Source organism: Acartia tonsa, chromosome 10, assembly GCF_053477335.1.
Source record: "Acartia tonsa isolate MP-2025a chromosome 10, ASM5347733v1, whole genome shotgun sequence".
Taxonomy (NCBI): Eukaryota; Metazoa; Arthropoda; class Copepoda; order Calanoida; family Acartiidae; genus Acartia; species Acartia tonsa.
The window spans coordinates 23510045-23531652 of NC_137269.1; the positions used below are offsets into that span (position 1 = coordinate 23510045).

General features: G+C 31.6%; 2 protein-coding genes across 2 annotated transcripts; both read right to left on the minus strand.

Moving 5' to 3' along the window:
• Positions 1 to 3573: 3573 nt before the first annotated feature.
• Positions 3574 to 16419, minus strand: LOC145330651 (glutamate-gated chloride channel subunit beta-like). Its single transcript, XM_080175316.1, has 19 exons — positions 16312 to 16419; positions 15427 to 15550; positions 14998 to 15104; positions 14206 to 14328; positions 13272 to 13370; positions 12650 to 12755; positions 11618 to 11679; positions 11056 to 11145; positions 9951 to 10042; positions 9284 to 9372; positions 8725 to 8863; positions 7862 to 8065; positions 7378 to 7454; positions 6883 to 6957; positions 5718 to 5738; positions 5287 to 5337; positions 4605 to 4657; positions 4145 to 4233; positions 3574 to 3702 (listed from the first exon to the last, which is right to left on the minus strand). Exons 1-19 carry the CDS (start codon positions 16374 to 16376, stop codon positions 3617 to 3619), a joined length of 1752 nt encoding a protein of 583 aa, XP_080031442.1. The 5' UTR covers positions 16377 to 16419; the 3' UTR covers positions 3574 to 3616.
• Positions 16420 to 16654: 235 nt separating this feature from the next.
• LOC145330725 (uncharacterized) lies at positions 16655 to 21403 on the minus strand. Its single transcript, XM_080175391.1, has 6 exons — positions 21301 to 21403; positions 20150 to 20250; positions 19520 to 19603; positions 17844 to 17894; positions 17402 to 17468; positions 16655 to 16801 (listed from the first exon to the last, which is right to left on the minus strand). The coding sequence occupies exons 1-6, from the start codon at positions 21331 to 21333 to the stop codon at positions 16655 to 16657; spliced, it is 483 nt and encodes a 160-aa protein (XP_080031517.1). The 5' UTR covers positions 21334 to 21403.
• Between the last annotated feature and the right edge of the window lie 205 nt (positions 21404 to 21608).

Here is a 21608-nt window from a genome sequence, read left to right on the forward strand (position 1 = left end):
AAAGAATAGAATTTATTAACTAATGCAATAAATTTGAATATTAAATTTACATAACAAATCGTATTATAAATTGCTAGCAATAAGTAGGCCGTAGAATCACCCCCTCAAATAATTTCATTTTATTTGATTTATAGTTAGAACTACAAAAAATGTATTAAATGAAGACACAAATAAATACATAGATCAATAACTAAGTGGGTTGATTAAATACCTTTTTTTATATGCGTACAGATTTTATTTCTTTATATATAACTATTTAGAAGCAACTCAATAATTATGAACAGAAAGTCCACTCGTCCAAAATAAACTTGTTGATTGTTTTGTAATTTTGACATAAACTTTTATCATGAGACATTAAGCGGCAAAAGGGGGATGCAGAGAAATGTCAACACCTCACTTTTGATAGTTTCACTTTCATACCCCCTTGAAAAATCGCTGTGCACGCCACTGACAGATGAGACAATTATCATACAATTTATTTTTTTATGGTGATTCTTATGACGATTATGCTACACCCGAAGCGCCTCTTTTATCATGTTATAAAAATGTACTTTAGGATATATCATGAACCTGTTAATTAATCAAGATTACAAGCGATTTTTTTAACTTCTCAATACAATTTTACTTTTTAAAGTTCTGACATAATATACGTATTATTATTCGTTTGTCTTATTGTCTAATTTGCAAAGCTTTCCTTCCATGGATGTGCTCATCCTTGTTGCAATATAAACATATAGGTCCTAACTTATATTTAACTAGCGGCTACGCCCCTAAAAGCCTCTAGGGGCACTGGTAGGAGGGAGAAAAGTAGACCTCATCCCATTTTAAATTTGCGTTTAAAAATATTTTTGGGGGGAGGGGGTAAAGAAACCATCTTCAAATATAGTTTAAAACCTTCCCAGGACCTATAGGAAGCTTCACAGTAAAGGAGAACAATATTGGTTTAGCAGTTAGCGAGATCCTTCAGGACAGACAAAAAACGCTTACTACTTTATATAATAGGATATCAAAGTACAGAAAAAACTCCTTTTAACTAATGTGAGAAAAATAAGTTAATCTGAATACTTGCAAAATAATTTAACTTTTTTAGTTTCTAAGATAATTTGAAGGCCGTGCATAAAACAAGGACAACTGTGTCATAAATTAGAAATGTCTATGTTAAAAAATAGGCATATAAAAATATATAATATTTGAAAGGATTTTTAAAAATCATTAATCATAAATTTTTTCATTAATTCATCCTTTTTTAGTTGTATATGTTTTTCCAATAATTGTCAAAAAGAATTTTTTTTAATCTTCTTGTAAAAAATGTACAAATTTAGACTGTGTATCTTAACTTGATCAAACCGTTTTTTAATTGTAGAAGGCTTGTCAAGGTTTTTTTTTGCTTGAGGCTACACCCGGAATAATATAGTCTGAAACCATTCCAAAATTAATTTTATTTATTACAAGGAAGTATGGCTCAATTTGCATATCAATAGTTTTTGCTTACATATAACATTATGTCATTATAAATAAGTAAACAAACGCGGTACTAACATTACCGACCGTTTGACCAACCAACAGACACAAGCAAATAGTAGATTAGTTAAGTTACTCATAAATGCTAGGTACCTAGCCCTACAAGCTTAACATCGTAATTCTATTTTTATTACTTTTGCACAAACATCCATCTACATTCTATTTTTTAGGGCACATTCGTAAATTTTGAAAGTTTATAGCACCCCCCCCCCCCTTCAAACAACCTACATCTTATATTGTAACTAGTGCCTGAATCATATGTAATAGATCAACTCTTTTTAGAGTATGTTGAACCCATTTAACTGAAATTGTAGCATTGAAAAAAAAAAACGTTTGATCGCTTATTTTTAAGTATTCCTATAGATATAACATTTCCAGAATAGCTTCGAAACGGATTTATATGTTCCTGTAGTTTTCGAGATCTTAATGGACTAAGCCTCACCTGTCTTTGTAACAAGAAATAATGGTTGGGGTGTATCATGCTACTTTTCATAAAAAAAGGAATTTTGCAACATTTTCTTAACAAACAACTGAATGGTAGTTTATTGCTTGCAAGATGTTTATAAAAATAAAATTTGAATGAAAAAAAATTATTATTCTATTTATAAAATATCAATTTATTATCGTTCTGTACATAAAATCTAAAAATATTAAAAATTGTTATTTTTTTTTGTTCACCCTATAAAAATAAAAACTCAGACATACAACCCTTTTTGGACACCCTGCGCCAGACGCAATAAACATAAAACTAATGCAGTTTTCCACCAGACATGCATACTCACTCTCTTTCACACACAAATATCTCAAGAAAATGAGAAGATAGTTTGGCCTGAAATAGTTTTTTATCGCATCGTATTATATACAGCTTTCCGCGGTTATTAAAATAGAGAATTATAAGATTGAAATCAGTTTTGTTAAACCGGAGGAGCAGAAGTACCAGGCTAACGAAAACCATGGTATTAATTTTAAGATTTTTATTTCTATATTTGTTGAAAAAATTTTGTAATACATGCTTTTTCAATATGGCTGAGAACCGGTTCTAATCCAGCGGATATTAATCAGTTTGAAAGCCATAAAGAAAAAAAACACATAAAACTCAAATCTAAGCTCAGAGGATTAGGCTTAAAATTGTATGAATTTTGTATTTCAGACAATTTTGCTATTTTCTTAAGTTAGAGTTAGACAACGTAGCTTTAAAGTGTCAGAAAGCTTAATTGTCTATCTTTAGAAATTATATGGGGAAGCTTTATATAAGTCCATTGGGTTTCTCTTACTTTCTATTCAAAATTTTTAAATATTTAATGCCAGCAATTAATCTTTTGTATTTTTAGTATTGACCATTTCAAGACCTTGGATCATAAATCTAGAATGTGAATGTTTGACAAATGGTTGAAAACAAAAATTGTTCTTCTTTTATTTTTTAGCTGAATTTTGAAATATAGTTTATTGAAAAAGACCATATAATTTAAACTTTAAAGTATTTACTTTTGAAACTTTAATTTGAAACAGTTTATTTCGATTTTTTATTCTATTATTATCTTGCTTTTATAAAACTTTTTTTTCTTATGTTTTATTGTTTAATGTACAATTTAACAAACCTCTGGTTAATTGAATACTTTTTAATCGTTGATAAATAAAAGTGTATTAATTATGATATTTGTAAATGCTATGTGTTATCATTATGTTAACTAAACAGATTTTAAAATATTTTTATATTCTCAACGGATTTCTTTTCATAGATTTTAGAATCTACAGCTTTTATTTCAAACTGAAAGGTTTCGTGATTTTTCGTGACAATTTTTCCATTTGATTGTTATAAACGTTACGTCTTTTTGTTCTTATACATTAAAAATCTTTAAGAATTTTGTAATTATTTCCAGGAGATACGGAAAGTGTCATGTGTGACGTCATGAAAATACGTCTAAAATGAAGGATGAGTAGGGAAGTGGGAAAGGACACGCTTAATAAAGAGATGGATCTAGATATTTTTTTATGAAGTCACTCTTGACACTTTCCGTATCTCCTTATTTCTATCAAACAATTATATTTTAATCTGTTTTAATCTTTTATTTAATTATTTTCATTATGTTTACATTTAATAAGTAGCAAGGAAATAAGAAAGACCATATCCCCAGTAGATCGCTGCAAAGGTCAGGAACACAAAAGGGATCATCACTTTACCTGAAAATCATTAAGCCTTCAGGTTCTAAAAAACTAAATTTTTTTAAATATTATGCAATTTAAGGCTTTTCATGGCCAGGCCACATTTGTAATTGATATCTTATTACTTGTATGTCTCACCAGATTTGCATGTACTCTGTTAAAGGGATGCTCGCAGCTGGCTAAAATAATTGATAACCAATAACAAATAACTATGCCTATAAAGAGGCACAACTCATTACCATGCACAGTTAGGACAACTCAGAAAAAGGTCGTGCAATCAAAGGATTGGTTGTCTGTCGAATGTTACTTAACCTAATATCCACCAGTGGGCGTTGCATCCCAATACAAGCGGATGATGCTCTTGGGTTCCCTAGATGACCACTTGAAATCAAAGGAGAACTCCGCACTAATTTCCTAATAGGAAATAGGTAATTATATTTAGACTTAGATAAAAAATCACCTATAATTTCTCCAATCCTTATCCAGTAATCGCTGTTTGTAAGGCTCTCATAATATTCTTTCCTGGCATTCAACTCGGCCTTCTCATCTCTGAAATCACTTTATTAACATTCATCATTATTTTATATGTGATTTTCTAGTTTTCTTTGAATATAATAATCAATAATTATCTAATTTCATAAAGTTATGTATTTGTAGCTTTGACTTTAGTAAAATACTTGCTTTACTTATTTTTTTAAACAGAATTAGAATTTACATAGTACATCAGAATTAATTTTTCTACAATTTTTAAACAATTTTTTTAAATCTCATTTTTGAAAGCCGAAATTGAGGCACGGGCCAAATACAGATAATTCTTTTAAATTGGTTAGTTTTAAACCCATGTATGGACGTAAACAGTCAAAGTGAATTGTAAATTAGCTGCTTTTTAAATGAAAAAGAAAACACTAATTAAATTAAACCTTGCAATAAGCATGGGGTTGATTACATTAGTTGATTTACTGTAAAAGGCATCCTAAAAAAAAGTAAAAAGATAATTATAAATTTAGAAATATAAGAACACAAGGCCACGTGACTTGGTGCCGTGAGGAATCCTGGCGTGCACACATGAACGAGTCACAAAATTGGTAAATTTAATTAGAAATACGAAACCTTTAAGCTAAAGTAGTTTTAGTAACACAGTACCATACGGACGTACAGGGTGGGGCACATAAATCCTGACTTTTTTTAAACGGCCATGTCGTCAAAACTACTTGACCAATCAGGACATTTGACCCCACTATAAAAAGCTTAAGTAATGACCTTTTAGCACAAAAAAATCTTTGGACGAAGATGGAAGTGTACAACTAGCTGGCAGCGAATATGTTCAACAAGGTAGATTCGAAATGCGCCAATGGTTTGATCTGAATTCTCGACTAGGGCCCACTTGTTTAAAAATTAGAAAAAGTCCGGATTTATATGCCCCACCCTGTATGTATGGACTTACCCAAAATATAGGGTGCTTCTAATAAAATTAAATATGGAAATAAAATCGTAATAGTGGCGTACGTGGCTGAGCTAAACAGACAGGTGTACGACATTACCAAACTACATAGCAGCTGCGCTCCTAAAAATCAAACTTTAAAAATCAAATATTTTTAATACCTTAGGCTGTTCATCTATCCATGGAAGTATTTTTGACGGATTTCCATTTATCTATTTCGTTTTTAAAACAATTATAATTGATATTTTTCAAGTATGGATTTGAAACCGATTAATATCCTCTTGATTATAACCAGTTCTCAGTCATACTGAAAAACTCGTTTATAGCATCGTACTATAGACAATTTTCCGCGAATATTAAAATAAATATCAAAAAATTGATACCATTTTTCTTATTTCGGGTTAACGGGCTAAAAAACTAGATTAGTCTTTTATTTTTTTTATTTTAACGTCCGCAGAAAGCTGTCTATAATACGATTCAATAAATTACTATTCCTAAAGTTAAGAAAAAAAGTTAATAAAATAACTCTAAGATTAGCATGACTTGTAAGCCATCAAAACAATGTATTCTATTTTTTTAAAAATAAATTAACCTTTTTATCTTTGCCTTTGGTCTGAAAATATAATTGTTAATATTTTGAATCTTTAAAAATCCAAAAAAATATTTCATTATGGATTATTTAATGACTGTTTCTTGATCATAAAATGGCATAAAATCATAAAAACAAATCTGGAACATTTGCAGCTGTAGTTTTTATCAGTCGCCGCTGCCAGAAAGTACACCACCCAGCTAAGAATAACTTTTTTTCCATTAAGAAGCAGCTTATAGTGCCTAATTCAAAATGACTTCATATAAAACAAATGACTAATGATAGGCCAGTATACATTTTACTGCTTCTTCTATTAACCCTGTCTAAACTGGAAGTATTATGTGATTTGTCGACAATAAGAATTTAATAAAAAGGGATAATGGCTGACATAACATTGACAAACTATTTTTCAATCTCGTTTTTAATTATTATGATTGTCAAATGTATGATTCTAATACAAAGAAGGCAGACATATTCATGTTTATAGTGTCTATAAAAAGATGACGTCATACAATGAAAATCAACAGTGATTGGCCAATATACAGAATAAATTACCAATGGCAGGCCAGTATATGTTTTAAATGACCAATGGAAGGCCAGTATGACGTCATTTTTTACAGACACTATAAAAGACTTCCCAACATTTAACTAATTTAGATAACCCAATCAGATTGGTATTAAAAAACCTTACTACTTTATATCATAGGGTGTGATTATACGACCAAGGGGCGTCGTAGCTCAGTGGTAACGCACTGAGTTACGGTGATGAGAGTTCGAGTTCTAGTCCCTATGTGGCAACTCGAATTTCTCGGTTGAATACATTCACGCAACTTCCCCTGGTTGTGTAAGAAGGGGATAATTGAGTAAGTTTGGATACATAATAGTCACGTACATAATATCAGTACTACCCTTATCCCAAGCTCCTCTGCGGAGAGCGTCATTCATTACGGTGACTTAATTTGGGACACCTGCCATACTCGGCGAGGGTGAGGTAATAATGAGTAGCTCTCATGAGATAGCGGGTCAAGTCATAATGTGCTTGAACGTGGAGCTTGATAGCCCTAGTGGCTATACAAAAGTGTCTCAGCCTACTCCATGACTACTTAGGTCCAAACCCTAAGAGACTATGGCTAATCAATCAATCAATCAATTATACGACCATATTTACCTGTAATGATTTGCCATGATGGTTGACAGTTCGTTCCTCTAACCTCATAGAATCTATGAAGGTATGCAGCAATACCTAAAACAAAATATTTGCTATGATATCTTATTGTCCCCAATATAAATCTGAGGAAATATCTATCAGAACTTATACTTCAGCATTTCTATAATAATACAAAAAATTCTAAATTGTCTGGCTCTATGACAGCCATGAGAGCTGTTTCTCTAGTGCCTAGTTGAACACAGAATCCCATTCCCTCACATCTTTTTTGAAAAGAAACTAAAAGTAAAAATGAAGGAAAAAGGGGGAGGGCTAGCTTTAGGTGAGTTTGTTTATGAATATGGGCACCGCAAGGTTAGGCTCCCCCGCAGGCGTTAGATATAAAGAAAATTCCTCCATTCTTTTCATTTAATTAGAAATAAGCTTTTTAAAGGGGGGGGGGGGGGATACGCTCTGTAGATGTCAAGCATTACGGGGAGAAAGCACCAAAATACCAACCTCGACAAAAGGAACACTTTGTGCGAAAAGTAGCCAAGCATCCACCATTTTTACATATGCCGTTGGAGGTAAAGACCCTAAAAAACATAATTACTGAAAAATAAAAGTCATTATCTACCCCCATAAGGGTACTTAGAGGTAATGGGCGAGGCTTCTGGCAAATAATTCCAAGTCCAATATTTAACTAACCTTCTTCCTTTTTCTCCCCTTTATGTTATATCAAAACTAGTTTGAATCCAAGTGTACCCCGACAAAGGAGATAAAAAAGGAACACGGTAATAGTGTCTGATTGATTATGACGTAACAAAAAAAATTAGCCAATGAGAGGTCGTTATTGACCAATGGTAAAATTTATAGTGGCCTCTCATTGGCTAATTTTTTTTGTTACGTCATAATCAGTCAGACACTATTACTGTTTTCTAAAAAAGCGATAACCTAGCAGTTATGGACATAATCATCATTGGCTGAATTAAAACATACCTACCTGAAACACTTATAAACAAAGTAGTCAATACAAGCAGCGATGTCAGGTTGACCGTAACCACGGCTTCAAAGAAAAAGGGCTTGAAGAAGTTGGTTGCATAGACAATGATGAGAATTAGAGTGGTAGGCAGGTACGTGGTCATTATCTCGTTGATTAGACGTCGCTGCAGGATTATTATCATGTTGATTCCCTGATCTGGGGCACCTGAGAAAAAAATATAGAAAACATATAGGAGATATTTCTCAAAGCGGGTAGTTATCCTTAAAAGAAAAGCTTTTCTATAATTAGGGTCGGTCCGTCTGTCCGTCCGTGCGCTTGTAAGACCGTAATGGTTAGCTCTTCTCGTTAATTTAGGCATGTTAGAATTCTCCTATCGATTTCAAACTTTGCATGGTGATTCCTTTAGTAGTTAGGTACGACATAGAAAGCATAGCAACTCTATAATCGTTATCAGAATGTCCTTACGTCCATTTTAAATATGTTGATTTTAAACTGTTTTAAATAACGAATTTTTATTTGATATAATTATCCGATTGATCTGATTTTTGAAATACTGTTTCCCAGGATAACAAAGTACAATTTTATAGGCAAAGCATCTCTATAATCAAGTATTAAAAATGTATTATGTCCTGTATCGTGTATTAAGCATTTTTTCAACATATTACTTTTAATTTTGTTTCGACTTTTATACATTTATATTCTGATAATAAAGTTTTGATAATGTTCGTTTGTCCTTCCGTTTCAGAGCTTCACTTTTATGGATGTTGTCATTCTTATTATCATTAAAAAGACTTTGCACTTTTATACTATGGACTTGTTTAGGTTTCCCTAAATGTATTTAAAAAAACGATAGTTTAACTTACTTTCATTAACATAAGACAATGACCAATGTGGAACAATGTACTGTGTGAGGACAGTGTCACCCTCCATGAATATAAGGTCAGGTATAATGTTGATGGTGGCCTTTTCCAGCTCTCTCACTCGAATTTGTACTGTGCAAACCTGCAAAATTTAAGGCTGCTTTAAGGGAGCTTCATATATAAAGATACTGAGACGTTTTGAAACTATTTCATTTCTAATTTTATATCATATTCCTTGATCTCTCATTCGGTTGACATTGGGGACTCTTATTAAATGCTCATTGGTTTGTACTATTTCACTAATAGTATTTAGAACAGGTATAACAGTTGTTCAACATATTGGGATTGTCTTATCCATTAAGAACTCTGTCAATTTTATAACTGGACAAAGTGTCTCAAAAATCAGCCATTTGACGTCATGAAAATTAGGGATTATCCATCCCTTTTTGGGGGGTTTTCTTAACTACTTCTCCTCTCATCTCCCGCATTTTTATTACGTCACATGGCTGATTTTTGAGACACTTAGGCCTGTTACGTCAATTTTGTGTTCTTATTTTGTTACCTGCGTATCAAATGGATAGAGCTGCAGCTTATATTCACATTTGAATATTTTAGAGTAGACTTCTTGAAATGTTATTCGGTTATCCTCGCCTAAAACATTATCATCATTGTCAACAAAAATTTTTATTTGATTTTCTACTAGGTGCAACGGCCCTATAGGCCTCTAGGGTGGCGGGATGAAGTCAACTTAATCCCACTAATATTTTTTTAGTTCCTCTATAAAAAGCTACATAGTAAAGGAAAATTATTTCGGTTCAACTATAAGTTAAAACCTTCAGTAAACCCAGATACACATATTTTTATATAAGGATTATACAATTGTTGTGATAAAAAATTTACATATAGTGACATACATTGCAAAAATATAAGCAGATTTAACTATGAAATAAAAAATAACACAGACAAGTCTTTACAAATTAACGGATATGTCTGGATTATACATCTATATTTATACAAATACATTTATTGGCTATACTCATGTTAAGTTATAACTTCGAGACAATTGTAAAATCTGAGAGTAAGTTGTCTGTTGGTTGTTTTTTAACCAAATATTGTGTGTGTGTTTGAATATTGACAAAGACACTGTTCTCAAAACATAACACAATGTGTTACTAAAAATGTACTTATCAAACTTTGGAACAGTATTTCCATGAAGGGCATGTGATTACCTTGAAAAAGATTAATTTCCTCCATGATACTGTTGTCTGTAATGCTAAAGTTTCCCTCTCTGGTTATAGTCACCTCGGTATTCGTGGTGCTTCTGCATACAAACATTTTGTGACCATGGAAAGAAAACAAAGTAGCGGGTTTCGTCGTATTTTTATAGTAGCCTTTGATAGGTTATTTTAGGTAAGGCTAAGTAAATGTTTTTGCCTCTCAGGTTTAGGAGGTTGGCTCTGAAGGGTTAGTGCCCCCTGCAGTGGCTAGAAATAGGAGAAAAGCTTCTGTGAAAATACGACGAAACCCGCTACACTATTTTCTTTCCTTGATTCACATTTGAAACAATTATCTTTTATTGGCGAATTTATTGAAATTTGTAAAAAAAAAAAAAAAAAAACACGTTTAAACTTGTGGCCTTATATGTATAGGTAATTTTTCTTTTGCAGGGTAAGATATCAAACAGTAAAATAGGTTAAAACCTGTCCTGGATCTCAAGAATTGCTAACCGATTACGAGATCTTATGAACAAAAAATATACAGACAAAATCCAATAAATTTAGCATATTGAGTCCGATAAACATAAATTTTAAGATTTCTTGATTTATAAACTATTTTTATCAAATGTTTTGTTTAGTTCAAAGTAACATAAATCATGAAAAAAAAGTTGTCAAGGACAAAAGTTCTTTGCTACAATAGAAGATTAGAAATTCAATAGTTTTGCAAATTTAGGATAGCTCTTAAGAACGTGATAGGTAGTAAGGTGATGGGGAATGAACCTATACAGAGTAGCTGCGCATATATGTCCCAAGCCGCCTGTCACACAGTCACCCGCTTATTTCCATATAATACCTGACAGCTGATAAGAAGGCATTGACCGCTGAATTGCGCCTGCTTAGAGCCTACGCATTCAACCTACTCTTACTATTTTTGAGGCGCAACTAACACAGCAGCAATAGGAACCATTTTTGACATCTTTAGTTATGACGCAATGTCGGGCTGAGATTCGAACCTGTCAACTTACGCTACATTCTACGCCTAAGTTGCGGGTTACATTTTCAGGATAGTTTTGTATTTGTTCTAGGATGCTGTTAGGCTAAATTTTTTTTTACTTACACAGTAGCCTCATTTTTCTCAGTGTTTTCGAAAACAATAAAAGGAATCCATATTCTTTCTATCTCGGTCGCGGCTAAAGCATTTGCTGACCTAAAATCAAGTTATTGCTTTTTGGTTCATTGGTCGGTGAAACGTCATTTTGAAAAACTTTTTCACTTCATTTAAATAAACTTACCTGTATGGCTTCGAAACCGATTAATATCCTGCGGATTAAAACCGGTTCTTAGACATACTGAAAAATCATTTATAGCATCGTATTAAAGACAATTTTAAATAAATATTAAAATAATTATCATAAAATCAGTACCAGTTTTGTAATTTTTCATTTTTATATCAGCGGTAAGCTGTCGTCTATGATACGATGCGATAAATAACTATTCCAAAAAAAAATTTCTCTCCTTTTTTCCCTTACTCTCTATCTACCTTTCTCTCTTTCCCTCTTTCTTAATCAATAACACTTTATTCTTGGCATCTAAGCTTCTATTGGACTTGGTAGTCCTTGTTTGATTAAATATTTAGATTTGTATTTTTAAAATAGTTGATACTTAGATATAAATCCTACCTAGTTTTCTTTAAGTTGTAATAAGTCAATCTATAATCATACCATTCCATTATCATTGCATACTAAAAATATACATCAGGATGTCAGTATATCTGTTGATCAATATATCTGAAACGGCTGTATTGTTCAGAGGTTCTTTTAACTGGATTTCTATTCAGGGAGTAAGGGAGTGAACAATGGGCAATTAATTCAATTTAAGATTATTTGCTCAAAGACCTTGAAATCCAGATTAATCCACAAAATATGGAGGAAATTGTAAAGGGAAAGTTAATACAAAACAGATAACTATAAAATAAGAAGAAAGTTCCAAGAAAAAAGCATTCTTTTGAAAATTATATTACCAGCACATCAGACTGACGTAACCATTCTGTAATTAATAACTAGAAAAATTTCCCTGGAACCCATTCAACCCATAACCCCATAACCCAAAATCTAATTGGATTCTTTGATTGTTTTTTAAACAAATATGACAATAAAGATTTTATCTATGAAATGATATTTTATGGAGAGAAAAAAATTGTTAAAACCAGCGACAGCATAACAAATTAAGTTTATTGATACTTGTCTGCAATATTCAAAACTAACAAATGAGTTAGCGGCATTTTGTGCGCTAGTACCCAAAGTCAGTCAGAAACTGCTAAATTCTTGCACATTCCCTTTAAGCCAGTACCCAAAGTCTGAGACTCCTAAAAAATGAATATTCCATCCATTGTCCCTTCCCTTACTGCCTGATTTATATTGGTAATTTTTCTAATTTTTGATGATACTTCGACCATGTTTACCTCTTAAAGTAAAAGGAATTTTAAAATATATGTGTAGTTACTCTATTACTAATACTAAAAGAAATTGAATACACCCAATAAATTGAGTTTTATTCCGTTCTAGTTATGGTTAAAAATATGTTTTATATCTGCCTGAGTACTAAATTTTTCATTTTTTGTTCGTTTGTACTGTTATATGTTATTTAAGCATCGCCTTAAAAAAGACTAACACTCTTGTTTTTATATACTGAGATATTACAAAAAAAAGTACCTTTAATGTATAAGTATGATCAATTTCTTTGATTTGTAGAATATCTTTTATAAGAATGGATATATTTACTGAAACTGGATTTACTTTCTGCGTTTTCTCGTCAAATCTAATAAATAATATCTAAATTTAGCAGCTAAATTGCACGTCACAAACTATACAGGGATCTAAAGGGATAAGACAATGGCCGCTAATTTGATGTACATTCCCAATGATGATACAAAAATACCCCTTCTATACATCAAAATTAGTGGTTTAAAGTATAAACACTCAACTTAATGCATTAAGAATCAAAATTCACTAAAGTCCCCGAAGTTGTTTAGCCAACAAAGAAGAAAAAGTTATTATATAACTTTGGGTACTAGTGTAATAAACAACCCGTTGTCAACTTTCCTTCTTCAAGCTAGAACAAAAGGCATGAAGTCAAACTTTTTGCACCAGGTTTCAAGGTTGCGTGATTGTATCATAACTTATATATTGCAACAAATTGTCAAAATCACTCAAAGCAAATCACTTTTCTAAAGCAACCTCTTTAAAATTTACTTATGATTCTTAAAACAATTTGTAGTCTGGTAAGGTTGCGTGATATTACAATTATCATAATTGCGACACTAATAAAAAGAACCTGAAAGGAGCAACTGTTTTCTTATAATTATCCTTTTGAAATATCATTCTACAATTATCCTCGTCTGAACCATCCAAACAGTTTGGAGTCTGGTCACATCTAGAAATAACAAATTTTAGCTGAAGCACTGGAAAGTGTCATGTGTGACGTCATAAAAATACGTCTGATAAGGAGGGATGAAAGGAGAAGTGGGAAAAGAAACTCCTTAAAAAAGATGGATAATAGATATAATTTTATGATTATCGATTTATAATTACTTGGATGTTGCACCAGATTTTTTGTACTGTAATAAATTGATACTTCTAGCTAAATGAAACTTATCCTTATCACTTATCCTAATTTACCCCCTCCCCTGCTACTGGATAAACGAAATTATCAATGAATGAATGAAAAAATTTTCCCTGTCAATATATCGACTTTTCTATAATTATTCTTGTTACTCTGTCTGTTGTTTTAAGCCACGAATTCATCCCTTTACTTATGGTGCTTAATTATTCTTAATACAAACAGTTAAGTAGAGAGAGATAGAGAGACAAATAGGATGAAGTATGTTTACAACATTGTTTTTTCATAAAAAAAAACATTTATGAATAAAATTAAAACTGCAGAAAGGAGATGAAATTTTAGTTGCCATGCTAGTACTAGTGCAACTATTCATATTTTTTAGCCAATTTTCTGATCTATTGGGTTTATTGACTATAGATTATTTTATAAATAAATGATTATTTTTTTTTAATATCCATGAACACTCAAATTTTAAAGAAAACCAGTAATCTGAAACGTATGACACAAATAGGCTGGCATACAGAAAATCCTATATACATACAGATTACAGACACACAGACAAATAGACAGACAGAGAGACAAACAGACAGACAAACAAACAAATAGACAGACAAACAGGTAGATATACACCCTACTACTAAATGCAAACCTTTGTTCAATATCAATACATTCTCCGTCATTGCAAGTAAACTGGTTCTCAACACACGTGGTAAATTTTATTTTTCTCAATGTTGATTCGCCATCTTTGAAACATGGGTCTTGCTTCAAGTTTCTAAAATAAATAATTAGCTATAACATTTTAAAATAATTTGGATAAGATAAAAACAAGCTCACCCTACCAAATCTTTTATGCATGGGCGATGACCCCCCCCCCCACCCCCCTCCTTGCAATGGCCGGCGGAGGTTCTTTTTTTCATTTCTGGGTTTCATATATTATAGTGATTAAGTAGTAGGTTTATGTTGTGTTCACATTAAAAAAATTAATTGAAAATCGACTTATTTTACATTCATAATAATTTACTGTTCTTGTCTATTGACTCAGAAATTTGATCGGCTTAAATTATTGTAAATTATTTATTTTTTAATCCTTTGAATATGAAGCAGCCCATTAATCCCCTCCACCATGACAACTAGTAGTTGACCTTTTTGGGGGCTGGGTGACCCTTTGGATTCAAGACCTCTCCACGCCACCTTGAACATACTAAGTGTAACGGGCGTAATCGCCTAAGGTATTAAGTAAGGTGACAACCATTAGACAACCAACTCTTTGATTACACGACCGTGGTATAGAAGTCCTAACTGGTCGCTCACCTGACATAGCAGCAGTAGGAACCATTTCAACGTCATTAGTTATGACGCAGTGTCGGCCCGATATTCAAACCTATCACCTTCCCGACAACGAGATGATACGATACGTGTATAAAGTTGCGGTTAAACTTACTTGAAATCAAAAATATTGACCCCGAGTAGCATGGAGTCCAACCCCGAGGCAGAAACAGCCCAGCTCTGGTTGTACCGACGGTCAAACCAGTGCCACTCATCTAAAGTCTAGTAAGAACAAGGTCAATTAATTGTGTAGCGTGGTATCATCACTAAGAAAAAAGTATAAAATCATTTTATATATATTTTATACACTAATTTTGTTAATAAGATAATCACGAAACCCAAACAATCTTATAAAGATATAAGCAATTTCATTTCAATCGATACAAGCATTCAAAATAAGAATTAACACCGGTTAAACGGACAAACCCTAGTTATAGAGCAGCTGCTCTAAAAAAACCATGTATTCTATCCTTTTAAATAAAGCAGTAAGCGAAGGATCTTGCTAACCGCTGAACCTATATGGTTCTCCTTTACAATAAACTACCTCATTATAGAAGACAACAGAGTTGAGATAGCCCAGAAACATGACTCTACCATCCTCGCCAATATTCAGAAAATATTCTGTATCAAAATACGTGGCTTCACATAGTCCCCGTACAAATACTTTCCTAGATAGATAAAAAGACAGATAGATAGATAGATAATTTGTTAGATAGACAGATAGATAGATAGATAGATAGATAGATAGATAGATAGATAGATAGATAGATAGATAGATAGATAGATAGATAGATAGATAGATAGATAGATAGATAGATAGATAGATAGATAGATAGATAGATAGATAGATAGATAGATAGATAGATAGATAGATAGATAGATAGATAGATAGATAGATAGATAGATAGATAGATAGATAGATAGATAGATAGATAGATAGATAGATAGATAGATAGATAGATAGATAGATAGATAGATAGATAGATAGATAGATAGATAGATAGATAGATAGATAGATAGATAGATAGATAGATAGATAGATAGATAGATAGATAGATAGATAGATAGATAGATAGATAGATAGATAGATAGATAGATAGATAGATAGATAGATAGATAGATAGATAGATAGATAGATAGATAGATAGATAGATAGATAGATAGATAGATAGATAGATAGATAGATAGATAGATAGATAGATAGATAGATAGATAGATAGATAGATAGATAGATAGATAAATAGATTTACAGATGGACAAATTTTAACTCACACAATAAATATAAAGTTTACATTTTATTGAGGCATAACAAATTGTTTAGGGTACGTTTGCTCTCTTTAGATGTCAATGTAGATAGATAGAAAGACAGAGGTGTGTGGATGGGTTGGATATATATCTATGTAGAATATAGATTAATAAATAATAATACCTGTTTGGATAGTCAACATAGCACATGCTACAAACCGGTTTTTCCTCGCAATGAGAATCTCCCATATCTGCTAGAATAACCTCAGACTGGGATATGTTAGTGGCGCGGGCAACTTTACAATAATTAATAATTTTCAGGTTTATTTTAATGTGGAAAATTTGTATGTTTTTTTTGTATGACTTACCCTAACCCTGGAGGTCTTATATTTTCGGTGCCCTAACCTTTCGGGGCTACCATGTACCTAATATAACTTAGCCTAGTATAAAGTAACAAGAGAAAGGAGAGTGCTCATTTTATTTCAATATAAGGGGATGCATTTCTATATTCTCTATGTATAGGATATTCAAATTTCTTGTGAAGATTTTCCTGTATTTTTTACAATGACATAATTTATTATTTGATATATTCCTAGTTCAATTTCAAGACAGTTGTAGCTGTATCCTCCCCGTCCAACATACGGCCGTCCTCGTTTCCATTTTATATACTCAAGCTTAACAATATAAAGGTGTTTCCAGTATGGCTTCGAAACCGATTAATATCTACTGGATTAGAACAGGTTTTCAGCCATACTGAAAAATCATATTTATCATTGTATTACAGACAATTTTCCACGAATACAAAAATCGAAATCAAATAATCTAACAAAACTGGTTTTAATTTTAAACTTTTAATATCCGCGGAAACCTGTCTATAATATACTACGATAATTAACTTTTTAGCTTCAGAGCATGTTAATATTTAAACTAGTTTGACTTAATGTGTAAAACATAATAGTTTTTATTAGACTTTAAACATAACATTTTTAGATATAGTTTGATCTGGATTTCAATTCTGCCCCCATAAAAATACAATTTGTGAGGATACAACACCATTTGATAAAAAGTGTCACATTTAAGTACATTCATACTTTAATTTTAATAAAAAACAAATACGTTCATATATTTGTATTAATTCAAAATTAGACTATAATATATAAAAGATAAAAATCACGAAACCTTTGTCTATTTGTTAAAAATCTAAACCAAAATAATAGAGATGCTAGTAATATAGTGCATTATTTGTTATGTGTTTAATGAATAATATTAATCACCTTTTTATTATTATGTGTATGTCGCCATTCTCCCTCAATTGCTTTATCAGTGGTACCCAAGAAAAATCTAACAACAACAATAACAACATTTTAAAAGAAAATATTAGATAGTCTTTAAGGACTTTTTATAGTGTTTAAAGTTTAATTCAAATCAATTATTTGTAAATATTTTACAAAACATTAATTACAAACTTTAATGTAAAATTTAGGAAAGATCATATATTTAACTTTGTTATGGTTTTCAATATCTTTTAAGAGACCTTATACATAAAATCATAAAAATAAAAATAAATCCCATGGTGCAAAATACCTAAGCACTTTGGACCAAAAATGTATTGGAAAAGCCTCCTCTTGTTTAATATAGTTATGGTTTTAAGCTATTTTCCCAAATATGTGAATGGAGCTGGTAAACCTAACTAAATAAAAATAAAAAGGTACTTACATAAGGTTGTATACATCTTTTTTATCTGTGTAATCTGCACATATTGTCCGACTAAAATAAGAAAAATAATATTGCATCAAAATATTAAACATCTTGCTAGAAGGAGCAGATAAGAATTTAGGTTTAACAACATGTTCTAGGGCTAGAATGGATTTTGCTTGAAATGCTTGAGTTGGCGAAGTGTTAAAAACCCTTAGCAAAGAAATGTTTTTAAAAAACAATTTATAATCGATTTATTGGAAAAGGCATGTGTGTTTCCAGTATGACTTAAAATCCGCTAGATTAGCACCGGTTCTCAGCCATACTGTAAAATCATGTATAGCATCATATTGTAGACAACTTTCCAAGAATATTATAATAACAAGGATGACAACATCCATAAAAGCGAAGCACTGAAACGGTAGGACAAACGGACATGAACACTTATATAGTGTCAGAACTGAATAATCAAAATACAGTGTGTTTTTTTTTTATGAGAACTTTTTTGAAAGCAATTTTACCCCTCTTATAGTTATCAGAATTTAATGATTAATGGCTTATTTTCTTCGTTTTTTAAGGGAAATTATGAAACAACCAAAAAAAATTACAGTTTTTGTTGAAAAAGTACAGTAAAGTTGAAAATTAAAAACTTAGGTGACAACATCTAAAAATGGTTTTAGCGCATTTTTCTTATGCTCAAAATTGGATTTTCAGTAGTCGACTTTGGGGGGTCAGTACTTTCTCCCTGATTGAGATATGGCCTTCAAACTTTGACCTATTCTAGTACATGTCCCCAATAGTATCTGTATAAATTTATAGCTCTATATCTCAACTTTGAATCGTTTTGCAGCCATTCTTGCAAAAGGTAGAATATTTGAACATAAGAAAAATGCGCTTAAACCATTTTTAGATGTTGACACCTAAGTTTTTAATTTTCAACTTTACTGTACTTTTTCAACAAAAACTGTAATTTTTTTTGGTTGTTTTATAATTTCCCTTAAAAAACGAAGAAAATAAGCCATTAATCATTAAATTCTGATAACTATAAGTGGGGTAAAATTGCTTTCAAAAAAGTTCTCATAAAAAAAAACACACTGTATAAATGTATAAGAGTCAAAGCAAAATTGTAAGTAAATTTGTTGAAAACTGCTTTATACAGGATAATGTTTATGGACATACTTACATATTTAGGACTTGATTATAGAGTTGCTTCGCTTACAACATATTACTTTGTTGTCCCAGGAATCAATATACCAAAAATCAGATCAATCGGATGATTAGATCACATAAAAATTTGTTGTTAAAAAAGTAAAAAAATCAACATGTTTAAAATGGACGTACGGACATTTTGGTAATGATTATAGAGTTGCTACGCTTTCTAAATCGTACCTAACTACTACAGGAATCACCATGCAAAGTTTGAAATCACTAGGACAATTCTAACATGCCTAAATTAGCGAAAAAAGCTATCCGTTACGGACGGACGTACGGACGGACCGACCCTAATTATAGAAAAGCTTCGCTTTAAAAAATCATAGAATTAATACCAGTTTTTTTTAGCCCAGACCTTTAGCCAATCGGGGTTAACAAAACTGATTTAATCTTATGATTTTTCATTTTAAATCAACGGAAAGATATCTATAATACGATAAGATAAATAAATATTATATGCTAAATCTAGGATAAAATGTTTTTACCTGAATCTGGAATCAGAAAGAAATCTGACAAGCGTCTGAAATTCTTCTGGAGTATCATAGGTTGCAGGCCTACCATTTAGCTTACTAAAAAAAGTACAAAATCACATAAAATATATGTATTAATCTAAAAAAAATTAACAGTACTAAAGAAGAAAAAGTTTATTACATGCCATCTTCATGAAGAATCTGCAAAAAAAAATTTTTCGGCTAGTTTTTTAACAATAATTGTTTTGTATCAAAAATGAATAGTCTGGGCTAATTTTAAGAGTAGTTTCATAGACCGTAACAGACAGAAAAACCAACCTACAAGGCTTAGACTTAATAATAAAAAAAACAGTTTTTGCTTATTTTACCGGTATACTTTAAGAAGAGGTATTATATGTTGTATACAATTACACCTACCGACCAACCAACTGACGAATACTTAAACTTTAAGAGAAGCTTTACTACTAAAAATTTAGATCCTTGAATAAGAATCAGGGAGAGATGGGGCAATTGGCTGTTTATTGGCTGTGTTCGAACGTTTCAGCCACTAATTTTAATCTAAAGAAGGGGTTATTTTGTGTATCATCATAATAGATAAACATTAATCTGTCGGCTAGTGTCTTATTAATGACTAAGAATGCTTACTTGCATATTTGAACAGTATACTGAGAAAATCCTTTAATAACAGGTATAATGTGTAGACTGGTGGTTTTCAACACACATACATCCTGTTCGAAATCAACCATCTAAAATAAGAAGATTCATTTATCTGAAGCAAAAAAACAGAAAGAGAGGGGACAGTGGGCTGTTTATTGAACTAGTCCCAAAAGTTTGGTAATAACGTTTTCTTATACGTTTGCTTAACAACTTTGGGGACTTTTCATAACTTTTGAATGGTTTCTTTATTAAGTTAAGTGTCCAAACGTTTCAACCACTAACTGTACAGAAGGGGTAATTTTGTGTATTAACATAGGAGATGATTGTAAAATATATCAATTTATTGGTCATTGTCTTATCACTTTTGATACCTTAGCAAGAAATCTCTTTAACAACTGAGGATTATGCTTTCAATGAATCAATAATAAATGGGCTATTTTAATTGCATAATTATGATGGTGAAATTTTGGAATTGTATTTGTTGCATTATTTATCAAACATATACAATCTTAAGGAAATATTGTTGAAAAGTTTATGTTTTAAAACAATACACATTTTTCTAAATCACCAATCTATAGTGAATCAATCAGAAAATTGAAATTTGTTGCTCAGTCGTAGCCGCCAGTAGGTCAACAATTCGTGGCTTCAGAAATTTAAGAAATTAGTTTTCCTGACTTACAGTAAGAATTAACTTACTCACATAACCTGAGAGCAATTGACGTTTTATTTTTTTATTGTTGAAAGTTTTGCTTTAAATTATCGATACTTTCCCTCAAAAAGCCTAGCAAGCACAGAATCAACCCCCTATTTTCTAAATTATGATGTAGTTTTTTTTATATGCCTTACCCCTGCAAGAGACCCTAACCCTACAGGCTCTACACCCGCAGTCCCCTAGCCCTCCAGAGTTACCCTGTACCCAATACAGGCTCTACACCTGCAGTCCCCTAGCCCTCCAGAGTTACCCTGTACCCATTACAGGCTCTACACCTGCAGTCCCCTAGCCCTCCAGAGTTACCCTGTACCCAATATACACAGGAAAAAGTACCCTTCCACTTACTTTCATTATAAGAGGAGGGTGAGGGGGAGTGAAAAGTCCTTTGATCGACAAGGCACTTTTATGAATACTTTCAAATTCTCACCTCTAAAGTAGTTTCATTGCCTCTTGTTCCCATTTCAATAAACCAATCTGTAGTCTCCCAGTTTATTATGTCACCATAGAACCTGGTCTTACATGCTGAAACAAATAACAATGGAATATGATTAAATGAAGACACACATAAAATATACTAATATAAGCAAGCATAATATCCATTAGAAATCTGAACAATTAGTATCAGTTAAAAATTAATATGTATAATATTTATATTTAGATGAATTATTTTCGACATATATTAGATACTGTTTTTTAAATCATCATTTTTGTGCAGTTTTTAATTTAAGTCTTCAA

Bases quoted from the DNA above. Each gene is read 5' to 3' on its own strand.
- LOC145330651 (XM_080175316.1), bottom strand. From the start codon at position 16,376: ATGGGAGATTCTCATTGCGAGGAAAAACCGGTTTGTAGCATGTGCTAT. The intron at 10,043-11,055 runs GTAAGTAAAAAA...GTTTGTATGCAG, and splicing joins GAGAAAAATGAGGCTACTGT to AAGCACCACGAATACCGAGG. The intron at 3,703-4,144 runs GTGATTTTTTAT...AATGATTTTCAG, and splicing joins AAGGATTGGAGAAATTATAG to GTAAAGTGATGATCCCTTTT.
- LOC145330725 (XM_080175391.1), bottom strand. From the start codon at position 21,333: ATGGGAACAAGAGGCAATGAAACTACTTTAGAG. The intron at 17,895-19,519 runs GTAAAAACATTT...TTCTTATTTTAG, and splicing joins CTTTCTGATTCCAGATTCAG to TCGGACAATATGTGCAGATT. The intron at 17,469-17,843 runs GTAAGTACCTTT...TGTTGTTGTTAG, and splicing joins AAAGATGTATACAACCTTAT to ATTTTTCTTGGGTACCACTG.